This window comes from Haliotis cracherodii, unplaced genomic scaffold (assembly GCF_022045235.1).
Source record: "Haliotis cracherodii isolate W230 unplaced genomic scaffold, xgHalCrac1.p SCAF_9, whole genome shotgun sequence".
Taxonomy (NCBI): domain Eukaryota; kingdom Metazoa; phylum Mollusca; class Gastropoda; order Lepetellida; family Haliotidae; genus Haliotis; species Haliotis cracherodii.
In genome coordinates, this window is record NW_027266343.1 from 33591400 (window position 1) to 33605881 (window position 14482).

The window sequence follows — 14482 nt, forward strand, 5'->3', positions numbered from 1 at the left end:
CCAATAACGTAAATGGCCAGTGCCCCTACTTTAGATGGAAATTAATACAAGGCGATAGGTTTTACAAATTAGACAATATTGATTCCATATAGCGTGGGCCATTTCTGTGTGTTCTGTACATGCTCCAGCAAACAATCCAGTCGGTGGTCAGCTAAGGAAAGGTACCGGGTGCTGCATAAAGCATGAACTATGTGGTCCGTGGAAGTACCAGTCGGACTAGGAATACATGAAGATAATGCACTCTTCACCTAGGGCTCTTTGGTTTCTAAGCCCAGGAAGTAACAATCTAAACCAATATGAAAAGAAAACTCATCTTTGACATCACTATCCAAAACATATTACCTTCAAAACCATATAAAAAGTAACAGATACTGACTGATAACTCTGGAAACATTACAAATTAGTAATGACATGTATGGTTTAAACTTGAAACTTCATTACTCTGTAAACGAACCTGACTGATGTATTAATCAGAAACCTTCAAGGCGTGAGTGAGTGAGTGAGTGAGTGAGTGAGTGAGTGCATGTTGACTTACAACAGTGGGCTGTAATAAAATAAGTCTGGACAAGACAATCCAGTGATTCATATCGCCTGGGCCTCCTATGACCCCAAAATATGTCTTCAGGATCAATGATAAAGCGTTTACTCTTAACATATGAAACATCATTTGTTTAGACTTTCACTAGCCATCAATTATAATTTTGACTAGACTTGTGCTTTTGGACTACTGGTTAAAAGTGCTCATTATGTTCTTGATGGACACACCAATGTCCAGATTGCCTTGACTGAACCGAAACAAAGTTCCTTCAAAGGTCCATACTGGCTCATAACACAACATTCATTTCAAGTTAAGTGGAAATCAATCTGCCAATATCTTCTTAATGAGCACTTTGGCTAGCATCCCTGTGTCTTGGCCCGACCATCCTTGCCGCCCGCCCAATTCCTCAGCTGCGAACACCCTCTTGTCCTAGCTGATTCAGGCAGTTGTCATGGGTCGCTGGATTAAACCCCTTCTTGACAGACCAATTTGCTCATCATAAATATTGATGCCAATCAAAGCTGGGAATTGGACTCCAACAAGCAAATGAATCAGCCTCCATCTGCACCAGCTTTGGTGTGGAGGAAACTGCATTAGTCCACTTAGCTCAGTGTCAACAAGGATTAAACCATTAAACCATTGTGCTGGTATATCCCAAGAGAATTCCATCAAACATGTACATTTGTATCACAACTGATGGAAGTGACTGTTGCAATTTGCTTGTATTCAACGATTCCTAAATTGATTTTCCGAGTTCAAAGAAATATCTAATTGTGCCTACCAATCATCAACCATTTCTAAATATTTGGTCAAAATTGCAGACATTTGAGACAGTAATGATTCCTAGAGCTTAAAATCAAATAATAGTTATATTCACACTTCAGGTTATTTAAAACATGATCAAGTCGATAAATTGCATTCTTCTTTCCTTTAATCAGTTGCCTTGAAAACATCATCTGAGACAGATATCCTGTTTCGACATCTTCGAGCCACTGTGATGGTAGTGTACGTGGCACATGTCACAGCCATGCCTGATGTCAATACAAGCCATTCTGACTAACAGTCTCTTTAAACAGAAAAAGGGGGAGTGAGCTAATGGAGCATAGGCCCGGGAGTAGAGAAGTTGGCAGTAATGGTCGTCCAGTTATTCACAGTAATGGCCACAGACATTTGTCAACAGTTTAGCTGCATGAGCAAACTTGAGGACATTTTCATCGTAATGGTAGCAGGATTATCTGACAGGTCTTCAAGGGTCAGGTTTTTAGTTGGTGCATTCAATGTGAAGCCCACACCAGGAAGTCAGCTTAAGCCAGCAAATCAGGAGAATGCTTTACACAGTCTCTCCTGATTCTTCCTTGTGATGGAAATGGATAGAAAAGTCTGAGGATCTCAAGAATTGAATAGGCAGTAAGAGATCTGTTATCTTTATATCTTTTCATCCTTGAAGGATAGTGAAGTTGTTTTCCAAATATACGCTGCTTTTAGCAATATTTGAGCAATATCAAGGCGGGAGACACCCGAAATGGGCTTCACACATTGTACCCATTTCGGGAATCGAACCCGGGTCTTCGGTGTGACGAGCGAACGATTAAACCACTAGGCTACCCGACCGCCCCTGCACAACATGAGCATGGTTTACAAGGTGACATGTAATAAGAGGGGAAAGAATATGTCTTCTCAGCTTACAGTATAAAAAATGAATCATTTTTTCAAGATTTATAAAGCCACCATCTTCATTGATCTATCTGCAACAAATGTATTTCTCATTTCAGGCAGCGTAAGATATTTAAGTAGTCGAAAGCTAAGCAACATCAGTAAAGATCTCTAGTTAGTGAGTGAGTATGGTTTTACGCCACTTTTAGCAATATTACAGCAATATCACGGTGGGGGACACCCGAAATGGGCTACACATGTACCCATGTCGGGAATCGAACCCGGGTCTTCAGCGTGATGAACGAACGCTTTAACCACTAGGCTACCTGACTGCCCCAGATCTCTTGCAAGGTTCTGCTCATGGGGTCTGTCCACTGCAATATGACAATCTATACATACAACTGGGACAACAACATGCACTGTTGAATAAAACACCTTCATCATGCCACACTATACTTAAGTCTAGGTGACATTCATGGGCATTTTCATAATATGCATTAAAAACTGACACAAACAATATGAAATATTGCATCACAGCATAAAATAGTGACAAAGCTGGTGTTTAAAAGAATTAATGCTACCAGAGTTACCTCCCTTAAATTCTGAGGCCGTAACATTCTATTTTGATGAACACGTTTCTATTTGCTCAGCTGATAACAGCCCACAAGTTAAGACTAAAATATATAGTTTGGGTTGGTCGACTCAAAATCCTTCAACACAGTAGGAAAGGTAACAGTCCTTTCAACAATCTAATCCAATACACTGAAAGAGACAAATATGCATAGAAACACAGGTGTGGGACAAAGTGGTCGATTTAGCTGTCATGACACATGAGGTAGCCACCAGCATGCTGCAGTGTTGTGAGGTCTACTCCAACAAGTGTTCGCACAAAGTAATCTGCAGATTGCAGACACTGATAAAGAGTCATGACATGAAATTGAAAATATTCATTGGAGGATTGCATAAACATACACATCATCTGTGTGGGAAGATTTGTGTGAGTGTGTGTGTGTCCTTGAGGGATAGAACAGAGCAACTAAATATACCGATGGAAATGAATTAGGGAACACTCAGTTTTAGACACAGTAAAATGATATGCTATCATGGGTTCCACGCCTTGTCTCCCAAATATGCGTTGGAAACAATGCACACACACACATTTCAACATTTGATTCTAACAATTTGTATGAATGCTATTTCAAATGTACTGACAGTAAAGCTTATTTCCCAGTATTTTTCAATGTTGCCTTATTCGTTTCCATCAGTATATATCTTCTAATACTCATACATCTGTACCAGGTGCATCCTTCAGATAATAGATCCATGACATAAAACAAACAATGCTACAAGAGAAGACAATTGTAAATTGGTGTAGGTGTAGGAAGACAGCATTTTTTGTGGAACATTATTCTAAATAATATTCCATTTTTTTTACTTTAGCAGTAATGAAATATTGTTGATAATCAAATCACAGGTTATTAAAACCCATGATCTCTGCTAATAGGCAGGTGATTTTGTTTGCCACAGACCTGTTTGACCACAAGTGAATATGTACCATGATGGATGAGATTGCAACGTGAATGCAAACCTTCCAGCGTCAAACACGCAGCTTGAGATGTATACTTCCCATGGAGCTGAGAATGCAGTTTGAGTGCACACTGATCCATTGGGTAATAACTGTGTCGCAGGCTTCAGGGCATTGATATGGTGCAACATATATGTGTATATAATATTCTTCTCATCAGTGCCAGGGAATATAGGATGTCTTCTATTGCCTACATGTATTTATACTAGAGGCTTTTATTGTTTTAACATTCAATACCAAATTACTACACTATGTGAATGAGGCTGTGTACCCTGTGAGCATTATTTCAGCTATATCAGGTCTTCTTTCTGTAGACATATTCTAGCCCGGATCTTCACGGGTGTATCAGGTGTTCATCAGATACAGGTGTTCATCAGGTGTGTCAGCTATTCATCATAGTGTTGGTATTATTTCATACAGACGAGGAATGGCACACAAAATGCATCTTTAAGGATAGTGATCTATATGAATATTATCAATGCTCTGCAGCCATTGTGGCCACAGAATCACCAATGTAGGCATTAAAACATGCCACAGGACAATGATACATACTGCCCCTACATTCTCAGTTGTCACTATGATTGGTAAATATCAAACACTAGACATTTACAGGTGATAGTAACAAAATGTCTGACAATTTGTTAGGCCACCTGATAGTTGTCACTCAGACATTAGCAATTTCTATGTCAGACAAATCGTAGGTGATCCAAAAACCTGTATGGAAACACAGCAATTTAGGATGATTTCAGTTCACTGAAAACACACCATGGATAGTAGGCAGTACAGGAATCCTGTCATCTGGACATGTCTCCCTTCTGTCGTGGTACACATATAAGGGGAGACAACCATGTACCTATGATTTATTGACCTTGACATGAGTTAACCTGATTATTTCACTGACAACTGTCCAGCATAGTATGGTATACACACATGTCAAGAATTAATGATACAATGGTTGTATGTATCATACAGGCAGCTGCATCTCACTGTCACAACATCACCCCATTGCTGCTAAGTGCTAACCCTGCTACACAACGAGTGTTGGTCCTACCTGAGGTTGTGCTCTTCCTTCACGCGGTTTTCTTCACCCGCTGCCACCACTTTAGAAGTTGTCGTGGTGATGAACTTGCCATCCTTCATGTACGTCCTTGTCTTGGTCATTGTTCGATAATGGCTCTTACTCTCCTGAAAAGCGGAGCATTCCAACACTTACACATCTTCCAACATCACTTCAGTAATAGTCAGACAAGACAAGACAATTTTATTCAGTATAGAGGCCAGTGGCCCAAAATACAGACATATAAAGGTTCCATTTCTTAGCGCTATTTCAGTAATAGTGCATCCCACAAAGACAGTGTGTGTTACTGAGTGGAAGGGTTCTTAACTTCCAAAACAAGATTGTAGATACATACTTAGATAAATTCGAAACTACAAATGAACAAAACCTACATCTATCATAATTCATTGGTAGGGTCAGGTATCCATATATAATTGCATTCAAGTCTATCTAGGAGGAAGGTGCAAGAGGATGCAGCAGTCAGCAATATTCCAGCCATATCACAATATCAAGTAAATAGTCAAGTCTGGACCAGCCAAATCTATGAATGAAAGCATGAGCTACTGGTAGGTGAAATATCAAGTCACCAGCAAAAAGTTCTTTTGAGATGGGGGTGAAAGGTTCATATATCTTACAGCTCACCAGACAGACCTAGAGTTCGAAATAAGTGCCATGAAGTAATCATGGGCTACCAAGCAGGTGCTTCTTTCTCCCATTGTCAGCAATGATCCATGCCATCAGGGCTCAATGACATGCTTTCAGTCAAGTCAAGAGCCTGACCACCTGAGCCCTATCTCAGTTGACCCCTACAACCAGAATGAGGTCATGGGAACTATTCTCATCCGGAAGTACCATTGGTAGAAGGAAGAAGCATCAGAAATTACTTCAATGAGTTGCATCTAAATTTGTACCCTCTGGAGTTCATCTATATTTATATGATCTGCTGGACTTAGAAGAAGAGCAGAGCCTCGGATTGAAATGAACAATTCAGGTTTCCGAAAATACTCAGTGTCATTATTGAGGGGGGTAGGCAGATAACAAGAGATAAAAATGTTGCATTTTCATCTTCTAAGGGTGCAGTTCAGTTGCATCTGTAACTTGTCACGCATTGCACGTGCATGGGCTGAACAACTGGATGTGTTTAGTCGTGTGTTTTGGGTAGCCCTCAATCTTGCACTTTTCATTGTTTTTAATAGTTGTCCATTTTCCCAGTTTCATAAAAGCATCCGACTGTTAATCACATTGCAACATACTCAGCCTTACTGATGCTTGTTGTCATAAGTTCATGATTGACACCCTACATACCTAGGTGACCCTTCAATAATGACACGGAGTATAATATAGAGACAAGGGACTCAAATGGAAAGATATGTGTTCCTGAAGGTTAAATGATCAGGGCCTGTCCCACAAAGTGACATCGGCACAAGGACTGTCATAAGCCTATGTTAAAGTGTGAAAGATACGATCAACCTCAGTGCTGAGATCGCTTTGTGGAGCAGGCCTAGTTGGAATACTCACATTTCTCTCGCGTATCTTCTTCCGGCGCTGTATGTTGTTTTCAGCCTTCTTGGAATCCTCCCTTTCCAGACTTCCATCTGTGGTGGCGCTGCCGGTCTCTGACCTCTTGTCAGACATGTCATCATCTGGGTTAGAGTAACCTATGTTCCTGCCATCAGCTGGCAACCGGTCATCACTCGTCATCTTTGTCACAAAGGTGTCTAGATCTGTCTCTGGAATCACACTCTGTCTCTTCTCATCTATTGTCACTTCATTTTTCCCAACGCCCGACACGACAGTGTCTTTGACCACTGTTGCATGTCCATTGATAACAATAGCACCAGTTTCAGGCACAGGCTGTCCGTTTATTGTTATAACATCTTTACCATTTTCATCCACCTTTATGTCACTACTGGGAACACTGACTTTCACCTCTGGAACGGAAGCAGGAGTAGGTGCAGGAGCAGGTGCAGGTGCAGGTGCTGGTGCTGGTGCTGGTACAGGAGCAGGTTCTTCCTTCTCCTCTGTGGGAGGTTTTGTGTCGGAGGTGATGGTGGTGTCAGAGGTGGAAGAGGTCAAAGTGGTGTCGGAGGTGGTGGAGGTGGCAACAGAGGCAGCTTCAGCTTGCTCCTCCTCCATCTGGGCCTCTGTCATGTCCTGTATTGTATCGAACACAACACTCGGCACTGATGGCTGAACTCGAGTAGACTTGATGACGTCATCAATGATGTCGTCAGCTATGTCATATGCGACTGTAACAGTAGTGGTTTCTTCAGCTTCCTTCTCAACCACTTCCTGTGTCTTTGCGGGACTCTCCGTCTGAAGGAATAGGATATCATTATTCCTGGTATGCCATTATCATGAATCAGCATTTTCACAGTGTTTACGAAGCACACAAGCAACGAATGATGAGGAATAGGCATCCCAACTGTTTTATATATATAATATTCATATGACTACTACATGTCATTTCAAATTTTCAAAACAGTGAGAGGGCAGGTAAGTTTTGACACAACTTTCCGCAAATTTTGTAGCAATATCACCAAGAATGGGCTTCTGTGAACTGAGTGTGGTCCCCATTTCCAAATGTCTGACAAAGTATGGGAGTTCCGACAGCTGACATGTTAGGTTAGCTTTGTGAATCATGCTCTTATTATAATAATATAATCTGGGCAAGGGACACAAGTGATTGGCAGCATAAGTAATGATCCACACCATGACAATACACTATCAGCGATAGAAATTGACACTAAGCCTATTGTCCTTGCCAAACTGCCCAAATAGTCAAGGTATCTTAAGGACTATTAGAAATTTGCCCTTTTCAAGGGTTTTTCTGTTTGTTATAAGGACTAGTGGACTAAAACTGCTAGCTTCTAAAGCTGACAATCATCCATCATATTTTCCAAAAACAGTTTTGAATTATCTATAACATCGAAAATATACCAGTTGAAGAAAGAGTCTGTAAGCTTTGTTAATCAAACCAGGTAGAGAAAAAGTACCACTTTTTGTTAATATGTAGTAAGTATAACAAATACATAATTGGAATCATCCAATGTGAACAACCTGATATCTCCCAACTAAAAGTATATGGTACAGTGGCTATTTTGCACTGATACTCCAAGGGGGGTCAAAAAATAAATAATCTAATTTACCTGGCTGCCCTCTGATCTCTCGTCTCCACTCGGACCTATGCCCTCGTCTGATGACCGATCATTCTCCTCTTTCTCATGTGTCTTAACAGCTTCAGCTGCTGCTTCAACTGGCACCTCAGCTGGAACCACGGGGGGCGTTGGTTCTTTAATCGCCGGGACTGGGGTAGTCTCCTGCTTCTCCTCAGGGCTCTCCACCACAGCTGGTGGGGGTGGAGCGGGAGACTTCTTGGGGGATGGAGCTTTCTTATCTTCAGAAACCTGTTTGTGATCTGGTACTGGTGACTTTTCCTTAACTGGAGATGGAGATTTTTCCTTAACAGGTGATGGTGATTTTTCTTTAACAGGTGATGGTGATTTTTCTTTGACGGGTGATGGTGTTTTTTGTCTTTCAGGAGTTTTTTGTCTTTCTGGAGTTGGTGTCTTGGCTTTTGTGGTTTCTTTTTCGACACTCTGGATCAGGAAGGAATATATTAGAGTTAAAATTTCTTATCGCTGTAACAATTAATAACATCTTTTATTGCCTGATTGGTAAATAAATTATCCATTAGTTTTGATGAACCATATTACAAGTGTCACAGGATGCTGATAAAAACAATCTCACCATAATAACGGTCCTATTATGAGACAGAGAGAGTTGGGCCTTTCAACAGTATTTCTGTTATATCATGGTGTGTCAAGCTCAAGGGAGGAAAGTCTAAAGTGTCGTACATCTTAGACCTTTACCACTTCAGTGAAACCAACAAGCACAGGTATGGTGTGAACAAACAGTCAGGATTCAAAACCACGACCAGTTTTCTGGCATGGCCAAGGGATGCAACTCTGCACACTGAATTGTGGCGCCTTACACATGTGAGTGATTGAGTTGGTCTTAACGCTGCTTTAAACAGTATTTCAGGTAAATATCACAGCATGTCAGCTTGATGTGGGAGGAAAACCCAAAGTAATGATGGGTATGGGGCTGACAAACCTAGCAACATAATGGGGTCGAACCTGGATTCGAAACCAATGTGTCTAGTGTGCCCATGGGACATAACTCTGCACAGTAAATTGAGCGCTTCAGATGACTGGGCTACCAGTGTCTCTGTACCACAATTGGGCTGCCTTATTATGAAGCTGATAGGCGAGACTGTTACAATTATACTGTCCAAGACCAGGTAGTGACAAGTGACAAGACAAGTGCAGCACTTCTTGAAAAAACTGCTGTGGATACTAATTCACATTCAATGGCTAGAACCATACAACACATTTGGCATCCTTTGATAGTCCTTTGATGCCTTGCTCACGATATGATACATATCACGATCTTGCATGTGCTCTTATCTAAGGTGTGTTAGCCATCTGTTTCATAGAGAGGATTGACAAATACCTGATACATTGACAATTTAGAGTTGGCAGTGTGAAGTATGGCGCAATGGATGAAAATATTTACTTTTTCACTACTTATTCATTGTTTGGTGTAAAAAAAATTAAAGTAAACATTTAAGGTAAGAATAGATATTGTTATCTAAGTGTGTAACAGTGATCGATACTTGTATTGAGAGGTAAAAAATTGTGGTCCACCTATGCATTGAGGTACCGCCCCACTACTAGTCCTGGGGTACTTGACGTCCTCACTCAGTATTTGAATCGAGAGTCACAGATTTACACAGAATGCATACCATTTTTTTATGCTCACAAACCTCCTAACCACACCTACTCATACAGGTCTTCTTTGTGACTGAACATTACCTTATCCCGATCCTTGTCGTCGTGCTTGTCGGTGTCTCCGCTGCAGCTGGAGATGTTGTCCAGGTCGATGGACTGAGAGTCGTCACTCATGTGCCTCTGTAACAGACAACCAGAGTTAGTGTTCTGACCCTTTATGTCTGACAGTGCAGCCAAAGGTTTCAAGCACATGCAGGTCATTCAACAGGTGAACAGACAGGTTAAAAGGTTGGAATAGAGCATTGTGGCAATTTCTGCCATTTAAGAAGCAATGCTCGCTACATTAAGGGTTACATTGTCAGTACTTCACAGGCTTGAAGACTCTACAATTCTCCATCACACATGGATTACTGCTATATTCGGCAGTGACAGGATGTAGTGGCGATAAGCGCCTTAAGATCTTAAGAGTCTATGAAATGAGGCCATGGACAACTCACGTAAGTAAAATCAGCCCAACTCCTTACATCAAGATTTTGTAAAACCCTACCAATGCCCAATATTAGAGCAATGTACATTGTTGATTGTCAAAATATTGTAGCCCATATCACACACGTTATCAAGCAAGAAACATTGCTGTTTATGACAAGGAATACGAGTTCTCATTGGTCAGAGCATTTTATACCATCCCTCTTACTTGAAACAGGCCCGAGCTTGGTTAAAAAAAACCTAAACAGTGTAAAGTAGCCTTATGTTTTCATGGGCAGGAATACATATTTGCACTAGCCCGCTAACCAGAGTCCCTTTACTTTTATGTTAAAGGTATCCCGTAGAATTTCAGGCTTTTTAGTGTGCATTCTTAAATGTTACCACTATTTGGCCTTGTAAATATTTGTTTGTTGTTTATCACCACAAGTAGCAATATTCCAGCTATATGAAGGCAGCCTGTAAATAATTGAGTCTGGACCAGATGATTTGATTTGATATTGTAACAATGACCCATGCTGTCAGAATACGATGACAACCACCCGATCTTGGTTGCCTCTTGTGACCAGCCTAGATTGCTCGGACCAGTTCTCACCTGGACTCCCCCCAGGGCCAAGTAAATGTATCACTGATGGATGATGGAGAACAGAGTGTATACAACCCTGTGATGTACTGCTGAGATCAGGGTTAATGTTAGAAACATTCAACACACAAAACCAACAGTAACAAGTATCCAATAAGGGATCAGGTTACAATGGCCATTGGGGGAATTTCACCGGATTAAATTTCTTCTTTTTTCTAAACTTCTTTTTTTTTTCTGTCAATAAAATCCAATTCATTTTATGAACATACCTCATAATTTCTGATTCATTTCATTAATATATGTTTATAATGGTAATATTTTTCAGGTGAATTTCACATCTCATATCCATGTTTTTCTAGATCAATGTTATGATGTGTCAATATTCTGAAAAACAACAAGGGATAAGGATGACAGACATCTACAGTTTCATATAAAGTTGGTAACATCAGAAATCAGGATATTGATTTGTAAATGAATGTTGATAAAGGATTTAATCAAAAGTTAAAACAAGAATGGTTTCAATAAAAATCAGCCAAATCCAGGGCAGCCATTAGTATAAAATGTAACAAAGAATTTGACTGATGAAAGGTAGCATATTCTCATCAAAAGTATTACCACTTCCCTTCAAACTTATTATAATTCCCAACACAGACACTGATTTGATACTCTGATATCAGGTCAAAAGGTTTTGATACAGCTGTACAGCTGTAATTTTGCAACAAGTGGTCTTATATTGTGTAACTGTTATAACCCTTTGTCAGCAATATTTCAACGATATTACATAGTGGCCTGTAAGTACTTAGTCTGAGCCAGGCAAACCACGGCCGATGGATAGCATGTGCAGTTGGGTATGATGACAAACAATCAGGTCACACGTTGCACACGTTTGTTAGGTCAACGCTGGACAATATTCCAGCAATATGTCGACTTGGAAATAACAAAGTCCGGACCAGACAAGCCAATGATTGATATTATGAGCAATGTCCACACTATTGGAGTACAAAGATGCACAATTAATAAAGACAAGACCTACCAAGCCATGTAGTCCTCTTGAGCGACAAGCATAGGTTGCAAAGATAAACAACCTGATCCTCATTTAGCTAACTCTTAGTCTTACAGGGGACAGGGGACCTATTGTGCCCCAGAATCACTGCAGGAAGTGATCTTAGTAACGCAACACTCAGCAATATTCCAGCTATATGTACATAATCGAGTCTGGACCAGGCCATCCTGTGATTGACATCATAAACATCCTCTATAAACGGGTGAGTGAGTGAGTATGGTTTTACACATCATACAATGGCAATCAGTTTACCACTTGGGTGCCCCAAGTCGAAACTCGTGAAACCTGGCTGACAATTGCACGAGGTCAGTCATGCATAAATGTTTGGGTAATAAAATGTTGTAATGAATCATAACAGTAACTATAAATCATGACTTCACAATCTTCAAATCCAGCTAATGAATCTATCTGTCCAACAGAACACTTAGCTGTGCAAAACAGTAAACTAAAATTCTAGAGTTAAATATACTCTAAAGTTCTATCTCTAACTAATAATGTTAAGTTCAACAATAAATTAGAACACAATTTGCAGACAAATGATAGGAAATGTTAAAAAGGCAACTACTAGAAATTAAGAAGAACAAATGAGTATAGGAATGTAGGCCAGAGCTACTACTGAAGTATAAGATTGGTCATCTATACATAGTTAGCACTTTGTTCTTTTCGTTTCTTAATGTCACAATCAGCAGTATTCTAGCTAAATGATAGTAGCCTTTCAATAATCTGACAAGACAATTCAGTAATATTTAGAACAACAATCCACGCCACCAGGGTACAAAGACACGCCAACAACCAAGTCACCGAGTCTGATCTACCGAACCATTAGGTCAAATGTCGCAAGCAGCATAGTTTGCTGGGACCTATTCCAAGAAGGAGTCCTGACAGGCACATAGTTAGGGCTGTCACTGATAACAAGGATGTCTCCTGATAGAACCTTTATACATACAGAAGTGCATGTATATTACTCAGTGCCTAAGTCTTTTGAATCACTCAGACCAAAACATGTCCTGACTTTCATGAACAAATCTTACTACAATGACATACATGTTATTAGACTAGGTTGCACTTCTTCAGTGCATTTGTGATGCAATCTCTGAGGTACTGCTGTCTCTTAGGTTTTGCTTTTGACATATGGGTATATTCTCAGACATATATTCATCCATAAGTTTCCAAACAGAAGGTTCATAAACTGGAGGCCAATCATACTACATTGTGACATTATCAGGATTACGTAACTGGATTTATCCAAAGATACAAACCATATACTTAACTAGCAAAAACACATCAAGCAATCAACCAAGCCACTGAGCCTGACCACCTCCTCAATTTGGTCACCCACGGGGGTCAATAAAAGGTGCGGGGAGGAAGAATGAAAACTGCTATAAGAACACGGAACCCACATGAAGTCGTTGTGTAGATACTAACAAACAGAGGACACTTTACAACATTAATTTACCTGCATAATCAAAGCTTTGTCCTTCAGGTGCAAGAAGGCAATAAGAAAAGGGGGTCATTTTTTTGTTACTGATATATTCATACATACATTATTTCATAAACATATACATATATATGTATATAAACAATGATGAAAAGTAAATTTGTAAATTAATTTTGTTGAGTGAAGGAACATTTGAAAAGATAATGAATTATTTCTTTTCAAAAAGATGCAATTTTAAGCTAAATATGAATTCAAACAAAAATTAATACACAAGATAAAGGGAGATAATTGTTGTCTGAATTATCTCCCTTTATCTGTTTCAGCCACATGAAAGATGAATTGGTTGGTTCCAATGATAAAACAGGACAATATATAACACACAGTCAGTGCAAATGAAACAATGAAAGTGAGCATTCGTAAGTGATAGAAAACGCAAAGTAAAGGAATAACAACAATTTCAACACACAAGTAAACAAAGAAATTTCTGTTTCTGTCACAATAGCACCAAACTGCAGTTTTTGTTTACCTAGTAAATCTGATATTCATCGATTTTCTACAACACAATGTTAGCCTCACTGCTTGCATTACTGTTCACTACATGCTGAACATGCAATGTAATTATTTTCCTTTAGATTTCACTCCTATCTTACAAAACTTTAATAGAGCAGTTGTAGAGATGTCGTAGTTCTCCTAAGGCTAAAGACAAAATACTTTTTACCTTTTCAACATGCATCACTGCAAAGTGTTTGCAGGTTTCCAAAAATAATTACATTTTCAATATTGCCAGACCAAGTTAATTTTGGGTTTTACAGATAAATATACAAAAAACAATTGCCGTGGTTATACTATTCAACATTTGTTTTTGTTTAGTTGATAAAACGCCCTTTCCATTTTATTGTAGGATATTTACGTCATGTGAGCAAAACACTTCTTAATTCTACCTCTATGGCATATTAACCACAAAAATATGTAAAACATGCAATTAACTTGGTCTGGGCTCAAACAATTTTGACCAGTCATTTATTTTTAAGATACAGATGTTCCATTACATAGTGTTGTTGAAACAAAGGGAAGAAGGGAGTGTGAGACAAGCAACTTAAACACACACGAAAGGTTAAATTCACAATAAAATGATCCAAATTGCCATGGCAACACCAGAATACCTGGGATTCCTCCTCCAACATGTCCTCAACAGCACCCTCATCTTTGGATAAGCTTAACTGGGAATATACAGAAAGAGTCGTCATATACCTCACCACAGAGATATTCAGTGTTGGAAAACAGAGGGC

General features: G+C 39.6%; 1 protein-coding gene across 4 annotated transcripts in view; it reads right to left on the reverse strand.

Moving 5' to 3' along the window:
• Nucleotides 1-14482, reverse strand: part of LOC139452731 (serine/threonine-protein kinase 10-like) — a 130646-nt gene that overhangs the window by 72471 nt on the left and 43693 nt on the right. Inside the window, exons 9-14 of one of the 4 annotated variants that reach the window (XM_071234308.1) lie at nt 14357-14413; nt 13212-13232; nt 9711-9806; nt 7983-8432; nt 6352-7149; nt 4828-4961 (exon numbers count right to left, since the gene is read on the reverse strand). In XM_071234308.1, coding sequence (XP_071090409.1) covers nt 4828-4961; nt 6352-7149; nt 7983-8432; nt 9711-9806; nt 13212-13232; nt 14357-14413 — 1556 coding nt within the window. The remainder of the gene's footprint in view (nt 1-4827; nt 4962-6351; nt 7150-7982; nt 8433-9710; nt 9807-13211; nt 13233-14356; nt 14414-14482) is intronic. The other 3 variants (XM_071234310.1, XM_071234309.1, XM_071234311.1) reach the window with 3 other exon arrangements.